This window comes from Lygodium microphyllum, chromosome 11 (genome assembly GCF_053477565.2).
Source record: "Lygodium microphyllum isolate KBCC chromosome 11, Lygodium_microphyllum_v1.1.10, whole genome shotgun sequence".
Taxonomy (NCBI): Eukaryota; Viridiplantae; Streptophyta; class Polypodiopsida; order Schizaeales; family Lygodiaceae; genus Lygodium; species Lygodium microphyllum.
In genome coordinates, this window is record NC_141145.1 from 125701461 (window position 1) to 125729455 (window position 27995).

Below are 27995 nucleotides of genomic sequence, written 5' to 3' on the forward strand. Positions count from 1 at the left end.
CTATTTTGAAATGCTTACTTAATACTAAATCTTTTGAACAAATTAATCCAAAATCCAAAAATTAATAACAAAAAGAAGTCCATTGTTGTTTTCATTTGTCTTTGTAGGACTTGGGCAGCTAACACGTACCCTTGGTCCAATCCCCGGCATCTCTAGGGTAATCACTTGGGCTCCCTTGGTAAGATAACCATTGCCTTTACGGTCTTGGTAGGTCATTGGGTAGCCAACGTGCATCCTTTGTTCGATACCTTGGCTGCTTTGGGATGGGACGCCTTGGGGTAAAAGAAAGTGAACATCAAGGGTTTATTTCTCATGGCTTAGTTTTGGGCCTGAGAGGAGATATTGAGCTAAAAATGCATTAGCTTGACTTAATCAACTCCAAAATACACTTAATTAATAAATAAATCTTCTTATTTTAAAAAGAAATACGATCCTAGAGAATTACTGTGTTCCACATACAAAACCCGAATTTGGGTGTCCCAAACTTTCTATAAATAGGCATACAGTCCATGACTCTCTCTCAATCTCGTTTTTGTAGGTTTCAGGATCTGTATCTTTGTTACCCACACCCCGTTCGCAGAGAACATCGCGGTCATCTCCTAGCCATCTGCTACAATTTGACACTTGATTCTAGCCTCCATTACCCACATCCAAGCTGTCACCTATTGTTGCCATGTGATGCCTGATTTCAGTCTCCATCACTGTCAGATTTGTATTTACTGCTAGGTCTCCATCCCCAACTGCTAATGTCATCATCCATATTGTGTTTACAATCATCAGGGGTCTCTAGAGCTATCGCCATCATCTAGGTGCTATTACTTTGCATTGCCTTCCAGTGTTTGATCTTCTCTCCTCCACAGGGTCATCTACACTGTTATCCACCTCTAGACTATTGCTTTGCCATCTCCAGTTGTCGGCCAGTTTTCTCTCACCTCTGAGCATGCATTTTTTAGTATTTCTCTCTCTTGTACTGTCGTCTGCATCAGATTCAGTCTTCGGTTGCGTTTGTTGGTGTTTGATACACGGAGGTTGCCTTACTGTGATTCGGGATTAGTTCGGAGTATGATACACTCTTTAGCTTGTAACCTTTGCCTTGATCCCAGAGATATGAGAGTTTTCGAGGTTCAATATTCACTGAATAGTATGTTTGCTGTGTGAGCATTATATATTCAATATTTATTCACTTTATTATTCATTGTGTTCATTGTCTTTGAGTTACCCTAACCCTAACGCTAACCATGTTATGTGATTATCAATTTGTGCTATGTTATATTATTGGTTTTGTGTTTTTTACATTTAAAGCATTTCTTCACAAGAGTGTACAGAATGCTCAAGTGTAGAGCAATGTAGTGTCGGAGAGTGATGTCCGCTAGAGATGAATCCCAAGTTGTGACCACTAGTTGGAGTACGGAGTGCGGAAAATACCAAACATTGATCATCAAAGTGTCTGGGAACTAAGGCGGTTGTAGAGGATGATGCTTAATGATGAGGGCGGTAACAAAAAGCTGCAAATGCAACAATTGAAGGGCCATGTAGAGGAGGAAGAACACGACTAGCTGTTGCCTGCAGAAGGGAAGGCCAAACGCAAGCTCCATAAGGTCGCTTGATGTTGAGGAATGGCACTACCAACTGTTGCGTGGCTGATGAGGGTCAAACGTAAGTAGTAGGAGGCGGTCTGATTGTTGGCAATGGTTGATGGGACCAAATGCAGTAGGAGAGAGGGTGCCAAACAGTGGGCGATAATTGTGGAAGAAGGTGCCAGAGCTGTGAAAGGAGTAGCAGCAGTCACGAAGGGTAGACCGCCACGTGGGTGAAGGCTAATGAATGAAAATTGCACTGAAAGTATAAGGCTAAATGGTAGGGAACTTGTTTATTTATAGATGTTGAAGAGTGCCCCAAAAATTAGGGTTTTGGGAGATCCTTGAAACTCTCTCGAATCGCACACCAAAATTGCATCTTTTATTAATTAACTGTGCTTTGGGGCTGTTTAAAGATGCTAATCAGTTGTAAAGCGTATTTTTGGTTAACAAGGGAAGGGTGTCCGGAGCTGCTTTCCAAGCCGGCAAGCTAGACAAGCATTCTTGGATAGTTTTTGGCGTGGAAGGCCCTTAACCATTTGATGGTGTGACAACTCATAGAGCGAGCCATACCCAAGGTGTCCTAAGCGATAGTCCCAAAGACACTCATTGTTCATAGGCTCTTGTGTGGTGGCTAAAGCCTAGAAATAGTGGAGTTGTAATTAAGTGCTTGTTCGACATCGCGTCGCGTTTGCTATCTCCCTCCCCTCCCCCCACCTAATCCCTCGTGCCAGTCCACCTGCCCCCTCGCCATCGCCATTGCCTGATCCCCCATCGCCATCACTTGCTCCCCCTCACCCGCCCCACCTGCTTCTGGCCGCCGCCGCTAGCCCCCTGCCTGTCGCTTGCTCTTGCTCCACAGTGCTTGCCCCACCTGCTCCTCGTCGCCGCCAGCCCGCCCGTCGCCTGCTCTTGTCTTGTAGCCCCTAATTGTCGCCCCACTTGCTCCTGGCCGCCCGTTGCTTGCTCTTGCCCTGTAGCCCCCGCCCCACTTGGTTCTGGCCGTCGCTAGCCCGCCTGTTGCTTGCTTCTACCCTGTAGCCCCCGATCGCCGCCCTACCTGTTTTTTGGCCGTCGCCAGCTCACCTGTCGCCTGGTCTTGCCATGCAGCCCCCCGGCCGCTCCTCCACCTGCTCCGCCCATTCGCTTGCTTCTGCCCTGCAGCCTCAAGCCCCGTTTGACAGCTGCAAGAGTCCCAAAGATACGAGTGGCCGTGAAAGACATAAAGAGTATACCAAAGTTCCTGGAGATTGAGGCAGTAGGTCACTCCTTTAGGTAGCAGGTCATTGTGACTAGGCAACCATGGCAGTGCCTGCGCTGCCACGACTTTGGGCATCAGGCAACAGATTGCACGCGTTTTGGAGCCAAGGCGGCTTTGCCGATAGGCCTGCAAGTGGACGCTGACAGCTTCACACGGCTCTAGAGACGACAGAGAGGGAGACGGCAGGGGGGGCTGCAACGAGCTTCTCAAACGCAGCCTCGACAATAGGGAGCAGGAGGGCGAGCGACGCCCCTTCGGCAGAGCACTTAGCAGCCCCCCCTGCCCCTCCCACTAGGCAGGACCGCACCCCCCCACATCCACCACCCACGCCATAGACCACCTCACTTGAGATCCCACAACCCCCACACCCGCCACGTATCTCCGTCCATCCCACCATCCCTCGATCCTCTCCTCCCCCCACCACCTTTCCTGCCGAGCACCCCCCCTGATCTACACTCGGTTCAGGTGATCCCCCCCAGACCCACCCCCCCTCCTCCCATAGGAGATGATGAGCCATATGCATCTACATCCTCCTCGCACCAACAGTCTTTCCCCTCCCACAGGGCCACCAACTCATCTGCCCCTGCCGCCCGTCACACTTTCTCGAGACACGCACAACTGTTGCCACAAGAGTTCTTCCGCAATGGCCCATGGTCCTACGTGAGAGTTGCGGAGCGCGGAGAGTTTCCACTACCTCTAGAGGTGGGGATCTTCGTGGTTCGTAAGTCAAGGAGAGGCAAGGCCCATCTAGTAGCACCACCAGATGGACCAAACTACGCTTTTTTCCTTCAGTTCTCTCACTCAGGGGATTGGACGACGACACAAATAGAGGAGTTGAAGAGTCAAGTGGCAGACCACATCTCCCAGTGGACGGGAGAAGGACTAGCTCTGTTTGCACAACAGTGGCTTGGTTGCATGATGGATATTAACTGGTGGGCTGGTGCCGAGTTCACACACTTGAGCATTATCTTTCAAGCCCCTCCACAATGGAGAGCTTCGAGGGATGTGATCGAGTGGCCCTTGGCACTGGTGGCCCGTTTCTACCAGTGTATAGAGTTAGGACTCTCAGTATGGTTGATAGATGCATTGATAGTACCACTCGGAGCATCGATCACCCCTATGGTCCCGGCCGAGGGCTACCATGGGGGATTGGAGTTCGCTGTCCAGACCTGCGGCAAAGCGTACTTGCGTGCCCCACAGTTTTTCCTCCTCATCAGCAGTCTCCACACCGAATAAATGCCTGTTCGGTCAGTCTCAGGTTTTCCCATGAGCTTACACCTTGTATCCTGGAATGTGAATAGTCTCCACTACAGTGGGGCACACGGTTCTAGGAAGTTGATTGTTCGGTACGAGTTGCAACATGCCCTTGCCGGACGGATCGACATCTTACTTCTGCAGGAGCAAAAGAACACTTTCACCCAAGCCCAGTGGGTAGAGAAGGTACTCCCGGGCAACTCGCACACTTACTGGGAGTACGCCATAGGTGCCCACGGCAGGAGTGGAGGTGTATGCACCTCTATTGGCCTAAGTCTCACCGCCTGTATACGAGACCACGGGACGATAGTGGCAGGGAGAGTTCTATGGATCGGATTGGATATTGGGCACTCATGCCTTGGAGTCCTCAATGTCTATGCCCCTAAGGAGGTTAGGGCACGCAGCAGGTTCGGGGTGGAGATTGTGGAGGGACTTCTAGAGGTGGACTCCTAGATCGTTGGAGGAGACTTCAACAACCTGGAGGCTTTAGATGACCAACAGGGTAGAGGCAGAAACTACCAGGGCATGGCTAGGGAGGAGCAGGAGGCTTGGGAGATCTTTCTATTGGCAGTAGGAGCACGTGATGCTTGGAGAGACCTTGCCTTCCATAGGAGGGAGAGTTCGCTGGACTTCTCTTGGGGATATAGGCGGCTAGGTGGAGTCCTGCTGGAGCGGTTGGACAGGTTTTATGTGGGAGAGTGGGGAGGCTCTCGAGGAGGCCAGATTGGGCAGTTGGCGGGCACCACGTTGTTTGATCACTGCCTAGTTCTCTTGACACTTGATTCCCCAATATCTACCCTAGACACACGATCCTGTCGGATCCTTGACTCGATCTATAGGAGGGAGGAGGTGACGAGATAGATAGAGCAGATTTGGATTAGGGAGTGGGGTAGGAGAGATCGGATCGTAGAGGAGGTTGTAGAGGTCCTAGCCGAGTCGAGCAGTATCTACCTAGAGGCAGCCATACTGGCCAGAGAGCAGAGCTGGGAGGAGGAGAGAGCACTTCAGCGGGACCTTTCAGCCACGCAAAGACTATTACAGGAGGCACCAGGGGATTACACCCTCCACGCACAGGAGGTGTGCGCTCGAGTAGCCATTGCTGGCCTAGAGGACAGACGCTCAGAGTTCTCTTTCCATACCTCAGCAGCTTTCTGGGCGCGGAAGGGGGACGCGATGTGCAGGGAGTTTTTCCAGGTGCACCAGCCTTGCACCTTAGGAGAGCAGATACGCAGCCTTCGAGATCAGTATGGGAGGACTCGTTCTAGCCCAGACGAGGTGATGGAGATTGCCACCGACTACTACAGACGCCTTTCCAGTAGGAGACAGCCTCAGCTAGAGGACAACGATGTAGTCAATAGGTTTGGGATCACATCCTATCCCTCGTCATTGAGATGGGACGCTCCCTCCTAGCCCTCTTCATAGAGAAGAAACTAGAGGAGGCTTTGCATACACAAGATGGGAAGAAATTCCCGGGAGAGGATGGCCTCTCTAAGGCCTTTTTCACTACCTACTGGGAAGTGGTGAAGGACCCCCTACTAGTGGCCTTTTAGGAGATTTTCACTTCAGGATAGATGCCAGGGAGTCTTTTGGCAGGCCGTATCAGTCTTCTCCCCAAAGGGGGAGACTGGTTGGAGCTTTCCCAGTGGAGATCGATCACCTTATTGTCAGTGGCCTATAAGACACTGGCAAAGCTGATTGGTAGGAGACTACACCCCGTGCTTCCAGATATCATCCACATGACACACAGATAGGCTTTGTCCACGATAGGAGCATCCTAGACAATGTATTTACCTTCTTTGAGGCGATAGAGTGGGCTCAACATAGGGGGCAGAGACTGGCCGTACTTCTCTTGGATTTTGAGAAAGCTAATGACAGGGTGGACTAGGATTTCCTAGAGGGCACGATGGTGAGGTTGGGTTTTCCCCAGGATATTCGCAGGATCTCCGCACTTTATAGATCGGCCATCAGTAGGGTTCTCATAGGTGGTAAGCAAGGCGAGGAGTTTCAGCTGGAGAGATCGGTCCAACAGGGCTGATCCCTGGCCCTGTACCTATTCCTACTCTTTGTAGAGGCGATGTCTCACTTCCTCAGGTCATGTGTGAGCGGATTATGCAGCCTCCGACTTCCAGTGAGAGAGGAAACTGAGTAGTTAAACTCAGAGTATGCAGATGATACAACACTCTACATAGAGGACGATGAGTTGATGTTGGAGAGAGTGAGGCTAGCTCTTGAGGTGTTCTGTTCTGCAACAGGAGCAAAAATCAACTGGCGAAAGTCAGTTGGTTTTCTCACAGACCCGGACTCTAGCATGGAGTGGGGCGTTCACTTGGGATTTAGATGGGTGAGCAAAGGGCAGACCGTTTGGTACTTAGGGTTCTAGGTGGGACTCGACATCACTCCTGCCCAATAGTTTTTTCCGGTCCTCGATTCTATTCGAAGGAAGCTGACCTACTGGAGCAAGGCTCGTCTCTCACCAGCCGGCCGAGCCCTAGTGATTAACTAGGTCCTCCAAGCGACGGCCTGGTACATTGCCTTGTGTTGGTGCTTCTCCTCATCCTGCGTAGTGCAGCTTTGCCGCCTAGTGCGGAATTTCCTTTGGTCCGGGTCAGACGGCTCTAGGGATTCCAGGGCCAAGGTGGCGTGGGTGACCATCATACGGCATCGTTCAGAGGGAGAGCTTAGGATCATAGACCCATAGTATCAGAGTATGGCCCTCTTGGGCAAGCTAGTTGTCTGCAGCCTCACACCAGGAGGGCAGACCTGGAAAGTCCTATTGCAAGAGGGTCTTCAGGATTGTAGACTGAGGCTTGGAGGTGAGTGGAGGCCGTCTCTGACAGGGCCTCTGCAAAGCCCTAATCCAGAACCCCCTAGGCTGCCAAGAGGAGATAAACTGTCAACCGGTGATTTGGAACCCCCAGGTCAGAGATCGGGATGGGGCACAGATTAGCGAGCACCTCCACATCCAGTGGGCTGGTTGGGAGGTTGGCCCGGCTCGTACCATCAGGACATGGCGGGAGGTGTACATAGGATGATGGATGAGGAGGTACTGCATCGAGTGTCAGGTTGCTAGAGAGGACTGGAGTTGAGGAGGAGAGAGATTGATCCAGCAATACCTCAGCAGTGGCTTGCTCCCCCGATACGAGAGCCGATAGAGCCCGGAGAGGTATGGGCGGCTAGGTTTTTACCAGCAAGCATTCCCCTATAGGTGGCAGGTAGAGTGGGTGGCGCTCCACCTAGGACTTTTTTCACAGTCCAAGAGGGGGGGCGTTTGGATCTTGATAGAGGGCAATAGGATGAGGGGATAGGTGTCCTTTCATGGAAGAGGATTCCGGTGATTGGCCTTCAGGGGAAGACATGGCGGCTGGACCCTTTTGTCTTTTGGCAAGAGCTCAGGGAGTGGTGCATCTGGATCTGGGAGGGCAAGCCACTTGATGAGTTGGAGTGGGATCCGAGAGAGTGGCTATGGTCGGCCACTGCGGTCACTAAGAAGCCACCGAGGTTTTTGGAGTACACTGCTAGGATTTGTAGACACATATTGATGTAAGAGGATATGGAGTGGGTGCCATCACGTAGCAGGCAATGGGCGGAGCACATCATAGAGTCTTTCCAACGGACCTTTTGGCGCTGCCTATGGGATAGCTAGAGGTCGAGGAGGGTATCGTATTTTTTATGGTTGGTGGCACATGGAGGTTTGGGGGTGGGAAGCTGGCTTGCCCAGATGATGTAGAAGGAGGGAGGTTGTAAACGCTGCACACAACAGCCTCTGGAAACCCCAAAGCACTGCCTTTGGTCGTGTGAGGCGGCGCAGCTCGTGTGGAGAGGAGCATGCCGCATCCTTCGGCGTATAGCACCCAACCTTGGATGTATCTCATGGGGAGCTTTTTGCTGGTAGGTGGTCAGCTAGAGCCGTCACCTTCTGTATGAGGCCGGGATGCAGGACACGATATTCATTATTTAGGCACGGTTGTGCACAGTGGTCGGTTTGGAGACTCTACCCATCCGCCAGGTTCTGGAGTCCACAACAGACCACTCTGAGGTATGGGAGATCATAGGGAGTCTTACTAGTTGCTTTTTGCTGGTAGGTGGTCAGCTAGAGCAGTCACCTTTTGTATGAGGCCGGGATGCAGGACATGATATTCATTATTTAGGCACGGTTGTGCACAGTGGTCGGTTTGGAGACTCTACCCATCCACCAGGTTTTGGAGCCCACAGTAGACCACTTTGAGGTATGGGAGATCATAGGGAGTCTTACTAGTTGGCATATTTGGAAGGTGCGGTATCAGGAGGCTTTCGGCGGAGAGAGACTTTCAGTATAGGCGAACTTAGCAGAGCTCTGAACCTCCATCATCCACTCCCTTCCTGGCCGATGGGATCAGGTGCAGGGCAAGTCCAAGGCTCGTCAGGAGCTCCGATGTCATTTCATGTGCACTTGGGGCGGCCAGGACCTGTTTTTCATGATGCAGGCAAGCAACCCCAGATGGCGATACACCCCCCCTCCATGGCTTTTTGCCCCCATCCCCCCCAGACTGCCTTGAGAGGCTTGTATACATGATGTATTTGTGATTTAGCTCCAGCTTGTCTGTTGAGCATGAGTACGTTGTTGTAATCAGTTGTTTTGAGTAATATAATCAGCCACATTTTACTTGCCAAAAAAAGCAGTGGAATTCCAAGTTTATGGGGCTATCGAGACTGGGAAAGAAATTGAGTCATTTCGTAGAGGCCACTAGGTTGTGCCTTGCCTCAAGCAATTACTAAACTAGTTTGAGAGTCTATGACCTTAACTGTGGTTGCTATAAAGAAGATTGCTCGCCCCAATTAGCAAAGCTGTTGAATGGACAATAAGTTCACCCCAAGCTGAGGGACATAGTATACATCATCTAGAGAAGTGAGATCTCGACTCTTGTTAGTATCAAACTTGACGCGACCTAGACCTTGGATCTTGGCTGAGGAGTTATTCCCACAATGGACATTCTTGGCTATAAGTGCTACGGAGACAAAAATGTATTGAATGGGGTTGTATGATGGGTGGCTTCATTATCCACGATCCAAATAGAAGATGATGTGCTTGGTTGGGTAGAGTGGGCCTCTGCTTTCGACTCAAAAGGGGCTAACTTGCAAATGTGGACTAAACTCGAAACCTCTAATGTCTCCATAGAGACGAGGTGAGCCTCATGTCTTGCAGACCAATTAGACATTCCCTCTAGCATTGAGAACAATATTGACTGTGATGGTTGACTGATGGCAGTAAGGGTGTTCAGTTGTCCTTGATTTGTAGGGCAAGGTTAGGCACGGAGATCGAGGCAGACAGACCTTACGCGCAGTGAGAGAGACTTTCGTTTTTCGGTACAATGACGAGTATACCACTTTAGGTTTTTAGATAGATATATGTATGAAAGTACAATGTGCTAAGGGTGTGTTCACACTTGTGCACATATAAAAGGCACGATGGCCCTTTATTCCCAACAACCTCCCACCTAAAGGCAATGTGCCTTAAGAGGAGAAAAGAATCAGCTAAGTCTAGGTATGTACAAAGCTGAAATAAATATATCTATCCAACTCCCATCATCTATCGGCAATGAGCAAACCGCTCTGCTGGAAGACCCTTCGTGAGAAGGTCTGCAGGATTATCATCTGTATGCACTTTGACAAGCTCAATGCTCTTGCTGTCAAGTACATCTCTAATGAAGTGGTACTTCACCTGTATGTGCTTTGTCTTTGCATGAAAGACAGGATTCCGTGCTAGCATGATAGCCCTCTGACTATCACAATGGAGAACAAGTAACTCTGTGATGCCAAGCTCTCCTACCAGACGTGAAAGCCATAAAGCCTCCTTGCATGCCTCAGTGGCAGCTACATACTCTGCCTCTGTAGTAGACAATGCAACACACTTTTGTAGCCTGGAGATCAAAGAGACTGCTCCTCCTTTGAAAGTAAACACATACCCAAAAGTGGACTTCTGGCAGTCTGCATAACCAGCATAGTCTGCATCCGTAAAGCCAATAACAGATGCCTTCTGCTTTCCAAAGCAGATGCACCACTCCTTTGTGCCTTTGAGGTATCTCATAATACCTTTCACTGCATCCCAATGCTTTTTGCCAGGGGTTGCCATGTATCTGCTAACCACTCCCATTGCAAAAGCAATCTCAGGACGTGTAGTAACCATAGCATACATCAAATTGCCGATAGCTGAAGCATATGGTATCTTGGCCATTTCAGCCTTCTCATCATCAGATGTAGGGCTGCCTCTGCACTGAGTTTCACATATGGAGGCAATGGAACTCCAATTGTTTTCCTCCCCTCCATATTGAAACGCTGCAAAACTTTGGAGATATATTCCTGCTGAGATAGATAGAGTAAGCCTTTAGATCTATCTCTGAGTATTCGCATGCCAAGAATGCGATTTGCATCACCCAGATTCTTCATGTCAAAGCTGCCATGAAGACTTTGCTTCAGTGAATCCAAGGCATGAGTATCCTTGCTAGCAATCAGCATGTCATCTACATACAAAACCAAGATAATCACGCTGCCATCTGCTGCCTTCTTGGTGTACAAGCAGTGATCCACTTGACTTCTATGAAAGCCTTGGGACTGCATGAATGTATCAAACTTATGATACCATTCTCTTGGTGCTTGTTTCAGCCCATACAAACTCCTTTTGAGTTTACATACCATTTTTTCTTTCCCTTGTTCAACAAACCCTTCAGGCTGCTGCATATAGATGTCTTCATGCAGATCACCATGTAAAAACGTAGTCTTTACATCCATCTGTATGAGCTCCATATCCTCAGCTGCAACCAAGCCCAAAATGGTTCTCAATGTAGTCATCTTGACTACAGGAGAGAAAATCTCATCAAAGTCAATTCCATGCTCCTGCTTGTACCCCTTTGCAACCAATCTTGCTTTGTATTTGGGTGAGGAACTAGAAGTGACCTTCATTTTGTAAACCCATTTGCATGGAAGGGTTTTCTGCCCTTTAGGCAACTGCACCAAGTTCCAAGTGCCATTTTTTTCAAGAGATTCCATCTCTGACAGCATGGCTTTATACCATTTCTTGCTGTCCTGTCTGTCTATTGCTTCCTTGAAGCAAGACGGTTTACTACAGTCTGTCAACATGACATACTCAGCCACATTAATTGCACCAGGAACAAATCTGTCAAGTTGTCTAGTAGCCCTAGACGGTCTCCTAACCCAGTGGTCATTGTTTGCTAGCTGTTCCTGCAAATTTCCATTTTCAGCATGCTGTCCCGGCATTTCAGCCTGCAAATCAGCATTAACAGCTTGCTGTCCTGGCTGTTTCTGCACATGTCATGGCTCATTTTCATGGGCAACAGCTGGCTGATCATTTCCAGCATCATTTCCTGCATTTACAGGTTCATTTACAGCAGGTATTTGCTGCTGTACAGCGGGCACATTTTGCTGTCCAAAAGGTATTTCTTCCTGGAATACAACCCTACGGACCTCCTGAGTCTTTTTGGGCTGTTTGTGCATGCGATCTTCCCGGAAGATAACGTCATTGCTGTGTACTATTTTCCTTTTCTCGGGATCCCATAATTTATACCCCATTTCACCCTCGTCACCATATCCTAGTAAAATGCATTTATAGGACTTTGGCTCAAGTTTGCTGTGTTTTTCTTTATGAATGTGCACAAAAGCCTTGCAGCCAAACACTTTCAGATGAGCATATGAAGGTGGCTTGCTCGACCACGCTTCTTGGGGAACTCCCTCCCCAAATACCTGTTTGGTGACCGATTAATCAAGTGAACGGTTGTCATAACAGCCTCTGCCCAAAAACCATGGGGTAATGCAGCATGAGACAGTATCGTACGGACCTTATCTTGTATGGTTCGATTCATACGCTCTGCAATTCCATTTTGGGGTGGATTATGAGGGGGCAGTGAGCTCCCTTTTTATCCCTTTGCTGTTACAAAATGCTTGAAAGGCTTTGGACACATCCCCACCATTGTCAGAGCGAAGACACTTAAGTGTCTTATCTGTCTGATTTTTAGCCAATGCCAATAATTTTTTAAACTTGTCAAGCACTTCATCCTTGCTACGAATAGGGTAAACCCATACTTTCCATGTAGCATCATCGACAAAGGTGACAAAATATTTCTTTTCCCCTAAAGATAATCCTGGCATTTGACATACATCCGAATGTACTAACTCTAGGGGAGAAGATTTCAAAGAAAGAGACTTTTTGTGAGAAGTCTGTGCATGTTTGCCATAAATACAATGATCACAGTGCTCAAAATCAGCATAACGAAGACAAGGCAAGTAACCCAAATGAGAAAGCACTTTCATTCCTGTTTGACTCATGTGTCCCAACTGGCCATGCCACAAAGAAACACTTGGTTGCTCGGTCACGGCAACAATATGGTCACGCACACTAGATACATGAAGTGGATACAATGTATCACTCTTGCAACCTCTGGCAATAACCCTAGATCCCTTACAGATCTTTTATTTTCCATCACCAAAGGTGGTATGAAAATCATCATCATCCAGCTGCCCTGTGCTAATTAAGCTCTTTTGAGTTGAGGTACATGCCGTACATGCTGAAGTGTAAAGACAGAGCCATGCTGAAACTGTAACTGTACACTGCCAATACCTGCAATCTCACATGCATAGTTGTCCCCAAGATGGACAACATCATGTCGACCCCCTGTATAGGTGGAAAACCACTCACGATGAGGGGTGACATGAAAGGAAGCACTTGAATCAGGAATCCAGGTATGCATGTCATCATCTGTATTTGCAAGTAGAGTATGTGCACCAAAATGTGAAGAGACAAAGAGTACATCACTCCCACTGTCACTATCATGAGTGACTACATTCACCTCTTCAATTTTTACACTGCTCTTCTTAGGCTGACTGTCCTTCTTCTCTTCCTTGCAATCATCTGTCTTCTTGCCTTTTTCTTTCTCTTTCTTTCATTTGTAGCAGTCACGTTTAAAGTGACCCTTCTTGCCACAATGATGGCATTCAACATCTTTGCCACGTGATTTACTGCGTCCCTTGCCATCATATTTGCCCTTTTGTTGTGATCTGCCCCTAGTATGCAAAGCACTGGAAGATTTACTGGATGCATTGTTTTGCCGATTCATCTCTTCCATAAGTAGAGCACTCTCTACATTAGCATATAAAAGGATCATATTAGAATTGCTCATAGCAGTCTTGAATGTATCCCAACTCTCTGGTAGAGTACAAAGCAAGAAAGTAGCCTTAAATTCCTCATCAATCATGAACTTCAAGGCAACCAGCTGGCTGATTCTAAAAAGGCATGGGCCTGGCCTCGCCATCTTCTAAACGAAAGAAAAATAGCCACTAAACCTGCTTAACAAAACAAAATGGAGTTAAACTCACTTAAGTGAGTAGACATTGCTGTACCTTCTTTCATACGCAAATCCATAAACTTTTTCAGCCAATACACTTTACTTGCAACACTCTTCTGTGTATACAATTCTTCCAGTCTAGTCCATATAGCATATGCAGAATCCAAACCTTCAATGTTGAAGAGCAAGGCATCAGAAATCGATAGCTCTGGTTGAGCGTGCAAGCTCATTCAACTCATCCCAATCATCTTGATCCATGTCCGCAGGCTTTGCCTGCTTCTTTTGTAACAGGATATTGTAGCACTGTTTTTGCCACACTGCAAAATTATGTGCGCCTTCAAGCTTCTTTATATGCATCAAATTACTGCTGTCATTGCTGCCAGCCATGGTTTTCAGCCCAAATGTGACCAAAAAACCAGTAAATGCAGGCCCAAACTGTCACCCAAGTGACCAAGGTACAAACAAGTACCAATCAGCAATAAATGACCACGCAGAAGTACAGATTTCAGATCTGTAATTAAGTTTTCAGAAGCACCAAACCAAGTGCTACAGCATTATCCAACTGATTACAGCTGTTCCAAAGGGCATGTGCATCACATTACATGAGAAATCCCAAAATTTCAGCTGCAATTTCTGTTGTACATGTACCCACGGGCATAAAATTTGACAAGAACGGTCAAAAGCCCCAAAATTTTGTGCTCAAAGCGTCAAACACACATATGCATTTCCTTTGTCATGCATAGGACTGTCCAATTTTGCCAAAATAAAGCAATTTCAGCAAAACCCCCAAATTTTACCAAGTGTTGATGTCCAAATTGCGCGGAATTCAACCTGCATGTACATAAAATACCAAATGTTGCACAAATTTTTTCCAAATCGCAAAAGCCCCAAATTGCACGGGGTCCAATGTGCCTCAATGTCGAGAAATTGAGTCAATTTCAGCCCAATTTGTGCATGCACATGAAAAGCCCCAAATGTCAGGGACAAAATGTCACAAATTCCTGCAATTTCTGAGACAAATATCATTATTGCATCTTACTCGCACCAAATTTGGACAAATCCCCAAATTTTCCAAGTCTTGCATGCACTAATTTGAGTGAAATTGAAAGAATTTCACTAAAATGTGAAAAGCTCCCAAATTCCTGGGCAAATGTGCACCGACTTTACAATTTTCGAGTCAAATTGTCCAATTCTGTGTTGAGATCAGCAGATTCGAGAAAAGCCCCAAATTTCTGAGCTGATCTTGCACAGATCTGAGATCTTGTGCTTACGCGCGCGAAACCTCGTCAGTGGGTATAAGCAATTTCAAAAAAAGGATTGAATTTTTGAAAAAAATCTGACGGGTCAACGGACCCATTAGTCGTGCGCTGTGACGCCCGCCTGTTCGCTGTTACGCGTTGGTCGCCGTGTCCGCCGTGCAGTCGCCCCATCGCGTGTAGCTGTTGCCTGACCGTCACGCAACTGACCTATCCAGCCCGTCGGACTCCTGCAACACACGAGCTTGCTTGCAACCTGCCCGCTTGTTCACGCTTGGTCCACACTTGTTGCAGTCGCCTGTTGCAGTTGACTGTCACTGCCTGTTGCTCCTGTCGATTGCCTCTCAACTGCTACTCGTCGGACTCCTGCAACACACGAGCCCGCCTGCAACCTGCCTGTTGCTCCTGTCGACTGCCTCTTGCCAGCTCTAATACCAGTTTGTAGGGCAAGGTTAGGTACGGAGATCGAGGCAGACAGACCTTACACACAATGAGAGAGTGCGAGTGAGTAGAGTAGAGAGTGAACACGTTTTTCGGTACAATGACGAGTGTACCACTTTAGGTTTTTAGATAGATATATGTATGAAAGTACAATGTGCTAAGGGTGTGTTCACACCCGTGCACATATAAAAGGCACGATGGCCCTTTATTCCCAACATGATTTTGGTTGCCACCACCTTGTCTCGTTGGGGATTATCCGATTGAGGGGCAGGGATTTGAGTCTTTTTGGGTTGCATGCCTTTGGCCTTTGATTGACACTCGTCGTCTAAATGGCCTACCTTTTGACAATATTGGAAATATTGGTTTCTGTGATAATTGGGAGTTTCTTTGGCACTAGCTTGGTTTTGGTTTTGATTTGAGTTTGATTGTGTTTGATTTTGATTTCCTTTTTTTTTTTTTTTTTGGCTTGTTCTTGTTGTCCCCTTTGAGGGAAAACAACAAGTGCCCCCTCTATGGAGGAAGCACTATGAAACAAATCGAACAGCTGGGCGTAACACAGTAGCTGATATTCAAATTCATAGAACGTAGGCATGGTGGGTTGTGGGTTCACTTGTTGCACAAAATGGAAGTATCTTCTAGGCATCTTGTTTAGAAACACACTGACCTGGTCATCATGGGACTTAGAAGCCCTTGTAGTAGAGAATTCGTGAGAAGTCACCGATACTCGGTCAACTTGAAGTTAAGGTCATCTTGGCCAGTGATTTTAAAGTTTTGAAGCTCATGGTTGAGATTTATATGACAGGTCCTATCCCAAGCCGCGCAGCGGTTAGTTAAGTGTTTGCAACTTCCCACCATTTTGACGTGAGGTCAAAGTGCTGTAGTTGTGAGTGGAAGTTGGGCAAAATACCTTGCATTAGCTTGACAATAGTGGGAGGCATTTTTGGCCGTCCATGAGTGGGGACAACCTCGGGTGGAACAAGTTGCGGGTTTGTTTGGGGTTGCAACCCCTAGCAAGTTCTGTGAGTCAAGAATATGTCTCATCAGATTCAATTGAGTCGTATAGTTAGACCCATTAAAACAAGTCTTGTCAGTAAAAGTATACTTGGTGGATTTGGATAAAGAACTCTGAGGTGTGGGATAGTAAGGATAGGGATGGGGATAGGGTGGGTAGGCAGAAAAAGCCGGAGAGGAACCTACACATACATGTGGTGTAGGCACGAGACCCTTGACTCTGTGCAACTGTTGGCTAAGGCACAATAGCATAACTGGATGGCCGGCTAGCCATGGAGGCAAACTATGGGATCAATTGGTCGACACTTGGGTAAGCAGGGGTAGGGACCCCATGTTCAGTGTAGCCTAAAGGTGCATAGTTTTTTTCATACTCGTATGTTTGAGAAAGCGAACATTTGCAAACGTGTGAAAAAAATGAAGTATGTTATGTATAATGTACTTGTCCTGTTGGCCAAGTATGTTTCAGATAACATACTTTGCAAATGTATGAAAGTATGTTATTCATAACATACTTGTCCTGTCAAATAAAAAAAAAACAGTCCCAAGTGCCCAAAATTTAACGATTACATTTTGGCGCCCCCAAAGTTGCTGCAATTTAACTCCGTAGGGCCCATGTGATTTGTTATCTACAAAATCGACTTGTTATCTAGCTACCCTTTTTGTGTACTTAAGACTTTGTTGAGCCCACTTCTTTGGGTCAACATACTGTTGTAGACTGTCTTAGGTTAATTTTTTTCTTTGTTCTTTGGATCTGATGTCTACGGTGAGTCTACAAGTTACACAATGTGGCTCAGGTATATCAAGTTTTCACATCGTAATGTGTGTTTTAAAATGTATATGTGTTATGGAAAAATGCGGTTAATTAAATGTATACTAGTAGAAAAGTATGTTAAATTTTCAAGTCACATATGGTTCAAATTTTGTCAAGTTTTCACATCATAATGTGTGTTCTAAAATGTGTATGTGTCATGGGAAAATGTGGTTAATTAAATGTATACTAGTAGAAAAGTATGTTAAATTTTCAGATCATGTATGCTTCAAACAGTATGTATGTTAAATTTTCAGGTCACATATGCTTCAAACAGTACCGATGAAACATACTTTTTTCATACTTTCATACCCGTATGCGTACGCATACGAAAAGCGTATGAAAAAACTATGGTATGGAGGTGTAGCCTCCTCCAAAGGTGCATGAGCACCACCCAGAATTGAAGGGGTAGAGGTCCTAAAGGTTGTGCGTATGTTTTAAGGACCCCCTGGTGTGATGTATGCAATGTGTTGCGGTGTTTGATATGCAAAGGTGAATGGAGTAAAAGTTTATGGTGATGCAAGGGAAGAAGTGGGTGGATTGGTGGGTTTTGAAACTGTTGTCGATACATTAAATTGATTTTGATTAAGTGATGGAAGTTGGAATGAAGATCAAGATGCAGAATGCAATGAAGATGAAACACCATACTCATTTTGACTTTGAGAAGCGAAATTGAAAGAAGAAAAGGAAGAAGAAAAGATACTAGTCTTTTTCTTATAATCTCCTCTTCTTGTATTAACATACATGAGTGGATCTTGAATGGGAGATTTTTTGTGATCAACATATAGGCTCCTTGGGGGATTGAGTAGGTATAGAAGTGTTCCATGTCATCTTCCCTCTTGTTCCTCCTACTTTTGAGGTGAGTTTTTTGACCAAAGATCTAGTTTTCTTCAGTGAGTACCTAGCTTTGATACCATGCAAAAAAATGCTCTACCATAGAAAACACTAAAACAATGGTATGACTAACACACAAATTGATAAAGAACATAGTTAGGGTTAGGGTAATATAGAGATAATGAACACATTTAATGCCTCCGAAGGTGTCTAGCAGCAGCAAAAGCAGCAAAGATGTGCTGATCATGTCAGATGGGCTGAAGATAGGACAGAATCAGCAAACGCAGGTGTACATGATGACATGGCAGCTGATGGAGGGTCCCAAACAGCAAAACACAGATCTGCAGCAACTTTCCCAAGGCTGCAGTTTGGTGAAAATGCAGATTTTTGATGACGTTTGCAGCCAGTCAACAGCAGTTCCAGACAGGGTGGCAGCTTCTGAAGCAGTAGATTGACAAACATAGGCCGGTAGACCTTTGGTAGTAGTTGCTAGCTTGTATAGAGGCTAGACAGGTTGAGACTCCTCCGAAAACGGCAACAGGGACTGGACAACAGGCTCCAGATGGTATGTAGCAGTGATGGATAGCTCTGGCTGAGATATCCTCCGCGAATCGGGTGGGGACAGCAGAGAGAGCACCTACAAGCTGCAAAAGCTAGATTAAGGCTGAGTGGAGGGCAGCATGCCTATTTAAAGTTTGGGTCATTCCAATTAGGGTTTGTGCTTATGGGACATAGACACTCTCTAGGAATGTATTTCTTTTTGATAAAAGGTTTAATTCATTAATTAATTGAGCTTCAGGGCTGTTTTAATAAATCTAATGCATTTTTAGCTCAACAACTGTTGTAAGAGATTTTGGTTCCCAGTGAGAGCAGGGATGGGCATTTGGAGGGTTGAAATAGAAAAAGCTTGTGAGGAGTTTTTGGACTGTAGATTTGGGCAGCAGGCAGTGTCCAAAGACTCTTGATTTTTGTGAAAGAGTTGGACAATAAGGCCAAAGGGAGGTACATTGCGAAGGTTACATGGCACAATGTCTCTCAGTCATTCTGCAAAGTTTTCACATTGATTGATGCTATCAGCTCTATTGGGGAACAAATACTGGAATAAAAATAGACTATCAGAGTTTGAGCTATTCTCTTACTCAGAATAACTGTTAGACTGCACAAGGAACTGCATGAAATTCTTTGTAACCTTCTAAAAAAAATCTTGAGCAAAACGGAGGTACCTTTGCTTTATAAAGGAACCATTTTTTAAAGGAATACTAAGGTGGCATGTGATCTCCCCGCTTCAAAGGTTCCCAAACCTGCTGAGATCTGAATAATAACCCATGGCAAAATCACTTACTTGTGTTCAGTGTGATAAAGCATTAACCACACATTCCTTTTTCTTGGTTAATAGTCAATTTGAAAATGAAACATGTGTCATGGACAGTAAATTTGCCCAGTTCAAAATAACTGAGAGACTTGAGGGAGAGGAAGTTGTCTTGCTGGTAAGGGGGCCAGTTCTATAGTAAGTATCAAACCTTGTAGAGTTGCATGAGAGGCTAACCATTTTAACCACTCAATCAATATATAGAACTGAAACAAAAGATACGGTCAATGCAGACACAGGAATACAAGACTTCTACCAGCATAGTGTCTTATTCTTGTGTCTGGACAATGTAGACACAGGAACATAGGACTTCTACCATATCTTTTGTTTCAGTTCTATATGTTGTTGATTAAGCGCGGTTAAGATGATTAGTCTCTTCTGCAACCCTACAAGGTTTCATACTTTCATGTTACTGGGATGGCAGCTCTCGGTTACAGAACACCCCCACCCTTTATTTTCTTCCTTTGCCCATCCCTGTTCTTGTAACCAAAAATCCCCACTAAGAGCTGCAGTCAAGGGTCATTTTTGCTTATATTTTGAGTTCTCAGAATTACTATGTTGAATGATGAAGGAGATAATATCTATGCTTACATCAGGACATGTGCATTCACCTGCGTGTAGATTCTGTTTATAGTAAGTAAGGTTTGTGTATATGAGTGAAAGTTAGTGTAGGGTCAGTTTCGCTGTATCTTCACTTCATGCATTGCTTGATTGCATTCTTTGAGTCTGTTAAAAGGAAATTGACTTGAATAACTACTTTCTTAAAAATGATTGAAAGCTACATGCATATGATGCATTGTTGAAAATGCTCAGGTGCTGCACTGGATGTGGGCGTGTGTTGGATGATAATGTCTATTCATCTGATCCTACTTTTACAAAGAGCGCAGATGGACAGGTAGTTGGTCCCACCAGTAATTTATGGTTTATGTCATTTCTAACTGACTGAAAATTGTACGGTACTTGGAATTGGTTTCCAAATCATGTCAAAACATGGGTATGATATTAAATCCTTGGTAAGTTAGCCATTTTTAAAGAGGGTTAGGCATATGATGTGATGGCTTGAAATTCAACTTGTGAGATAAATTGTCACTCTTTGCGGTCATGCTTCTTGTTTTGTCTTTCTGTTCTCAAGCTTGCAGTTCAATAAATAACAAGAAAGAGGTTTATTGTCTATGCCAAACCAAGAATGTTTCATTGCTCATAGGCACAAGAAGATAAGTAAGATAGGAGAAGCTGACGTTTCTCAAGAGCAACACGTAACTTAAAGCCCTACAAGATTATGCTGACTAATCAATAGTTGATGATTCTTTGGGTTTTTGTGATTTGCAGAGTCAACTACAAGGGACATTTATAAAGGATAGACAGTATAGTCGCACAGAATCAGGAAGTCAATATGGCTATGCAACAGACTCACATGAGAAAACATTAGAAAAAGGTAAACCACAATTTGAAGCTTGTGAAGGGCACAGTATTGGGCATGGAGCATAGAATTTGATTGACACTGGAAATCCTTTCTAAAATTAGGAAAACAGGAAATTCTAGCCGTTAATAGCTTGTATCTTACATTGCCTCTACACTCGAGGAAAAGATTTATATCATCATCATTATGTTATCATGAATCAAAAGGCTTTATGTCTGAGAATTACCTCCTGGAGTGAAGAGAGGTCTCTTGAGATAGTTTATTGAAGTATCTCATTTGTGGATCTTAGTTTTGGATAACCAGACTGATCATGTTCTAGAGTAGTAAAAGTATGGTTCTTAAGGCACTGAAGAGCATTTGTGGTGAATGAAGATGGAGATTAGAGTTAGTTGATGACAACAGAGAAAGATCAATAACATGACAATCAACAGTAACAAAAATAAGGTTATCTATTCCATGGAGATGATTGAAATTGTGATTGCCTGCTTTGAAGGAGTGTATAGAGACATTTCAGGTGGTGTGACTCATAGACAGATGGGAAAGTTCTAGTGAAAGTGCTGACATGGCGAGGATGTTCGCCAAAAGTAGTTATTGACAAGATGGATTTCATGAAGCAGGTTGCTATCGTGCCAAAGGCAAGCTGGGAAAAACTTTTGCCACATTTCTCTCATTTGTAATTATGATGAAAATGTTATTGGAATAACCAGTTTTACCAACACAAAATCTTTGTTGTATGTTTTAACAAATGACATAAGAGATCAATGATTTAGTAATTAATGATAACCTTGCAATAGGAGTGTTTATGTAGTATGCTAAAGTGACAGGTCTCTAAAGTGGTGTGAGGATGTGAGCCATTGGTCACTTGCCATGTAGATGAGATGTGCCTTCTTTTGAGAGCCACACTGAAGCTTCGGTAATTCGGGAGTAGGTGGCCTCTAGTGCATGCTGTTTTCTGTTTGAGTTTGGCTTGGAAGGGAGCCATAGTGATTTGGCCGTAAACCTGAAAACAGATTCTTTCAAGGAGTAAACACTTGTATATGTATCGTTTTCCAAAGGATCTGTTCAAGTTAAATATTAAAATCTCTTATCTCTTATCATCATCCTTCATGCCTTTTGTTACCTTCTAGAGATGGTGATTTCAATAACTGTTTTCCGCCGGCTTCTTTAAGTACTATGGTTCTGATTCAAATTCGTTTTTGTATATCCAGGAAGAAATGAGATTAGAGATATTGCAGATTTTCTTGCCATAGGTGGTAAGGAGGACGCTGTCAGTGCTGCTCATCGTCTTTACATGGTACTTTTTTTCCTGTGAGCTGTAAACTGCAAGTAATCTCAAAAGTTCCTTATGAGTGTTTTAAAGAAAAAGGCAGAGGAGGCATGTTGCATTGTTTCCTATGTTGAAACTGTGTTGCTACATTAAAAAAAGTAAAAGAGACAAGGTTTGACCTGTGTATAATCCATAACTAAGATTATGTATATAAGAGTAGTCAGACAAGCTTAAAGAAAATTTGAGCTTATTTACAGCATTTATACTTCACTTTTTGTTTCTATGCAGCTTGCAGTGGAAAGAAATTTTACTAGAGGTCGTCGAACAAACCAAGTGGCAGCTGCATGCCTGTACATCATTTGCAGGTATTTATCTTGTGGAGACTAGTTCATATCTTTTCATTTCTTGCCTAGTTGCTAGGGCAATATGGAATTTCCTTTCTGGTAGTCAATCTACCATGTTAATGTAACGCCTGCCACAATTAATGAATACCCTTAATTACAATAAGTACAACATGCATCCTTTATAAGAAAAATAGAGTGCATGCCCATAAGATGACGGCATGTTTCAGAAGTTCAAATTCCTGGGGTGCTATTGGAGTTGTGAAATTCAGCTACAGTATCTAATTCATTGGTCCAACCCCCCAAAACAGATTGTAATTGGGATCAAAGGAATCAGGACTGCCTAGTCATCACTTCCATGCCGCAGCTGCATCCTCCAACAATGCGTGTTGCCTTCATCCAAGTTCCAGTCTGAGCATAATCTACGGCAACAGTATCGCCCATGATTGTGGGTGCCACTCCAAAGGATGCCTTCATGGTGTGGTAATGTGAGTAGCTGCCCAAACATGCTGGCTTGTAGGAGAAAAACAGCCCAATCCCTTTACTGAGCACTCAAATGGATTTTTATGTCTCATTCTGCATGCTCCCTGCACTAAATACTGCTAAAAAGTTACTCTCATCATTGTATCTTATGGAGGGCACTGCCATGTCCTTGAAGTGGCAGCTTCCAAGGACACCCTCAAGGCGTGTGATCGTAGCGGAGAGCATACCAAACCATTAACCATAAACATATTATTTTCACACATGAGAGTCTTAATAGGAAGGAAAGACTCATAGTCTCATTGACTCCCACCACTGGCTTGCATATGTCTCCCTTGCCCTCTTCTCTTGCTAGTAGGGCCCCATACTGCCCCATGCAAGACCGGGGGGTGGGTGTGTGGGTAGAGCTACCTAGGGTCTCAAGACGTTTACAATAGAAGACCCTTTAGCTGTTCTAACTTCAGGACATGTTTACACCTGGTGACCTTTAGTGGCCAATGCTGCAGGCCAGCCTCCCATTCATATGCCCGAAGATGTAACAGTTTGTCCTCTAGATCAGGTCAGACCATTTCTTTTCATGGCTGTGCTTGGGAGTGTTAACATGGCAATACTCCATCATTAGGGCGTATTACGATGTTTTCTTAGTCATTTTGAATATGTATTTGTGGACATTTGGGAAAACTTGAATGCTCAAATATAATAATATTTTCTATTTTGCACTCATTTTGTCTAAATAGTTGATTGGCAATGCTTCTACATCAATACACTGATGCAGACGTTAATCTTATCTTTTCAGAATTGATATTTAAGGAATTATGATAAAGATCTTGCAACGTATAAAGGCAGAGGAGTAAATCAATGAATGCAACTTGCATGTCTGTTTGTCTTAGTTTATAAAAATTCAGATGAGAGCCTTTAACAGGTGTTGTAACACTGTTGGTGGTCATGGTATATGTTTTCATGTTCCTTTAACAGGTGTTATAACACTCTTGGGGGTCAGTTTCATGGAATATGTTTTCATGTTCCAAACACATGTTCCTTTTTGTATTTGTGCAGGCAGGATCAAAAGCCATTTCTACTTATTGACTTCTCAGATTGCCTGCAGACCAATGTGTATGTTTTCAAATCTCGATTTTCACATCTGAACTTCCAAATTTATACTCTGAATAAATGTGTTTGGTGCACTGTTTTTGTAAATTTTTCTGTCTGTTTTGTTTTGTACACAGGTATATACTTGGTGCTGTGTTTCTTCAGCTATGCAGGCTCTTAAGTCTAGAGCAACATCCTATTATGCAAAAACCTGTTGATCCGAGTTTGTTCATTCATCGTTTCACAGACAGTAAATCTCTTAGTCTCTATATGGCTCATATGTATGCAAGGCACATTCTTACTGCATAATAGAGGTTTATTGTAGTAGTGTGTGGGACACATTCTGTTGTTGATTTAAAAATCTATGAAAATTCTTTGTGGTGCTACATAGTATTTTTGAAAGAAACAGTTGTATACTATCGTAGATTATGATAATAATGAGCCTCCCAATGGTGAGTCAAGCATATACTGTGAGCCATCCCATGCAGCTCCAATTCCATGTGCACAAGTATGGCTCCAGGGTGCGTCAAAATGTATGGTTACCATCATGTTAAAGAGATCCAAGAGGATAGACAGAAGTGTTAAGTGAAAAAAGATGCATTACACTTTCAATCTTCATTAGCTCATTAAAACAGCCCCAAAACTCAAACTTTACCAAAGTTTCTGTCCCATAAGCAAACACCTAAAACTTTGGGAGGATCTACATCTATAAATAGGAGGTGGCCCACACCACTCAATTATCCCTTTTTTCAGATTATCACTCCTCTAGTGGCATTCCAGCCATCCATGACTACTTCCATGTCATCACCAGCCCTTGGTGACTTGTCTTCAGCTACTGGTGCCTACTGTCTCCTTCAGCAGGCGACATGACTTGGAGCCCCACACTGCTGCATTTGCTGTTGGAGCAGGCTGCCCTCCTGTCCAACCCCTCCTGTGCCTGTTTCCAGCTTGAATTTGCTGTTGGAGCAGGCTGTCTTGCGTCAGATTCACCTTCCCTGGCTGTTGCCCAGCTGTCTACTGATGCATGTGACTGGTGAGCTCCACTTCAGGCAGTACATTGTTGCGTTCACTAGTTCCAGCCCTCCAGATTGCTGTGTTTTGGTTTCCAGCCTGCTGCCCTTCCATTTTCAGCATCATTAGACATCCCGACTGGCGGTTATAGACCTCGGGATCTGTCTCCAGTGGACATCACTCTCCGACTACTCCCATTGTTCTACCTTCGAGCATATGTACACTTTTTCATCCATTCACAACATTCATTCATTCACTTTACAGTTCTCTTTCTTCTCTGTTTATGTTGTGTGTTTTTGCATTTATTGCATTCTTGTTTGAGTCCTTGTGTTTTAGTTGTGTTCATACATTCTTCTGTGTTTTCATAGTGCAAACCCTAGCATCACTTCACAAAATGGACTCAATGATAGCTAATGACCTCTTGTGATGCATCTTGTAGAGTTTGATACATATATTTTCTTTTGTTGCCTGCTGGAATTTCGTTGGCTCCATCTGGCATGGATCTTTTCCTTAATTGAATCTCTTGTGGCATATGGGTCTACTTTGGTGGTACCCCCCTTTTCTGAAATGCTTGGTTGTTGCATTCACATTTTTGGATTTGGATGGATTTGGGAAATGGCTGCTTTGATATGGGCAGTGTGGTGCATCACAACCAAGACTTGATATTTTGCATTTGTTTACACCGTAATGTGATTCCAGTCAGTTGTGTCAAAAGCTTTTGTCAAGTTAACTTGCAACTGAGGGCATTGTGCTATGTACTTAGCATAATTCATACCCAAGCATGCGCTACAAATTACAATACTATCAGTGACTTGATGTCTTGAGACAAAGCCAAATTTTACTTGATTTGTATTCAATTGATGATAGCCTTCCATGCGCCACTCTCTTCTAAGGCTGCAGAGGGCTCCAGAACCTGTCTGTTGTTAAGGACTCAACCCAACTATTGCACATGATTCTGAAGAAAATGACACAGAAATCCAGCAAAAGGTTGGAATTTCTTGCTTGTCCCTCGAAGATGTGTGGATTGGAGCAATTCCATAAGCAATGCTTGGTTGTCTCTAAATAGTTTGTGCAGCACCTCTTACAAGCACCCTCTATGCAAGCCAACTATCCCAGAATCATGTGCCGAAGGGTTGCCCAACTAAAGACTCAGTGATGCTCTGCTCGCCCCAATGGCTTGTCTTCATAAGCCTACAGCTATCTCCCTACATTAGCACAGGCAGTGTAGACTGTAGTAAAGGATTCCATCTATGAAATTGAGTAGGGAAGCCGCCTCCACTTGTGTCAAAATTCATAGTTGATGACCATGCAAAACCGTGATTGTGAATGATGGATAAAGTTGGATTGGGACTAACTTGTTCTGACTGGTTCCAGCAGCAGAGTATCCATTAATGCTGAAGTCTCTGATTTTTGTAGGCATGCATTCTTATGCAAAACAGTAGGTCCCTCTTTTGAACTCTGGATTACCTAGCTCAACCATATTCCAAGCTACCCATTGGACATGAGATTGTTCTCCAAGCCGCTCTTCTGCAGCCATTCCAAATCATGGGCTGCTATTTAGTTGAGGAATGGTGTACTGGCACAATGAATATACATGGATTCACTTTAGTGGGCTGGTCACATCTTAGTGTCATCCTTCACTCCACAAACAGTGGAGATTACTGATTGATATGCAGTAAAAGAAATTGCCAATTATTACTACAATTGAGAGATTTTTTAGGACCAATGAGCTTGCCTTCTTCTTTGCTCATTGTGCCCCTCTTGAAGCCCTGCTTAGGGTGGTCAGATGATGTAGCTTGCAGGCACTACTCTCTTGAATCATGCTCCCATTATCCTTTCACTAGATGCACTTTCGTTGTCTTGGACTTACACTCACGTAGGATCCGTGAGAAGATGAAGACTGATTTGAGCCGTTGGCATAGAGATTGGGGGCAGGCATCAGCAATTTCAATGGTGATGGTACAAGTGATTGAGGAGTTGAGCAAGAGTTGTTAGTAGGAGGCCTTTAGGGTGAGGTAATGGTGTTGGAAGGAGGAAGGGGCTCTTGGGACCCTGACTTTTCTTCTCCTGAAGGTCCTTCTCACGCTCATCCAGAGGATCTCTTGCTTCAGGCGCAGGAGATCAGAGTGAGGACAGGGATAGAGGATTGGAAGTTGGACGGCACTTCAGTTCCCGAAAGGGGACACCATGTGTGTGGAATGTTTTCATCTACAGCCCCCTGAGCTTCACACAGACTGAAGTTTTTCATGTATAGGGCCCTTGATCTTTATGTGCTTAGATATACAATCTCATACCAGATTTGAGGGTTGGTAGACCATAATGTGTTATGTCTTTGACAATGGGTTCTGATATTGATCCATAATTTCATAGCTGGGGGGCACGCCTGCAGTGTGTGGTCTAGCTTCAGCAGGATGATGCTCCTGGGTTCCACCTGCCTTCCTTCGTATTGTGTCTAAGCTTCCTCCATTGAGAATTGCAGTATCTTGAGTAACTAGTTTGTTGAGCAGGTGTCACAAAAGTATGTCTAAAATATACAGAGATTCAAAAAACTATAATTTTTCAGTATAGTGATGAACTCATCGAAGGCTGAAGCCAAGCGTAGATCCAAAATGAATGGAAGAAAGTTTCAAAAGCATCTCTAAGGGTCTTGATATCCTACTTCTTCACTCTTGGATTTAGCTTGATTGTGTTCCTTGCAGGACTAGTTGGAAGGACAGCTGGTCATGGAAAAAAGTTCCATTCAATTGCAAACACTGCTCTGCGACTTGTAGCAAGCATGAAGCGGGATTGGATGCAGGTGACTTTGCTGTGCAGAATATCAGCTTACATCTCAAGTTTTCTTGCTAAATCATTGGGTGGTATAAATGCATAGCTCAAACCTTTGGTGTTTTTCAGACAGGAAGGCGGCCCAGTGGGATTTGTGGTGCAGCACTATTTATATCAGCTCATATTCATGGCTTTGAGTGCACAAAGACTGATGTGGTAAATAACATATTTGTGGTTCTATTAAAGTAAGTGTAAAGAAATTGAGCACCTACAAGTATGGTAACTGCATATTATGTCATGTGTGCAGGTTAGTGTGGTGCATATTTGCGAAGGAACTTTAACTAAGCGTTTGATTGAGTTTGAGCAAACTGAATCTGGGACCTTGACTGTAAGTAAACCTCTTTTTGATCGAAATTAGAAGAACAGAAACATAAACTTGGATCATTTATGATAAGAAGCCATAGATTGGAAAAGCAAG

General features: G+C 44.5%; 1 protein-coding gene across 3 annotated transcripts in view; it reads left to right on the forward strand.

The window, feature by feature from the left end:
* The window catches only part of LOC148029335 (Cyclin/Brf1-like TBP-binding protein), a 52560-nt gene that overhangs the window by 17993 nt on the left and 6572 nt on the right, over nt 1-27995 (forward strand). For all 3 annotated transcript variants that reach the window (XM_087688112.1, XM_087688110.1, XM_087688113.1), the window contains 9 exons: nt 19957-20038; nt 20473-20578; nt 21772-21857; nt 22119-22195; nt 23708-23764; nt 23878-23990; nt 27451-27548; nt 27647-27733; nt 27825-27905. In XM_087688112.1, coding sequence (XP_087544238.1) covers nt 19957-20038; nt 20473-20578; nt 21772-21857; nt 22119-22195; nt 23708-23764; nt 23878-23990; nt 27451-27548; nt 27647-27733; nt 27825-27905 — 787 coding nt within the window. The remainder of the gene's footprint in view (nt 1-19956; nt 20039-20472; nt 20579-21771; nt 21858-22118; nt 22196-23707; nt 23765-23877; nt 23991-27450; nt 27549-27646; nt 27734-27824; nt 27906-27995) is intronic.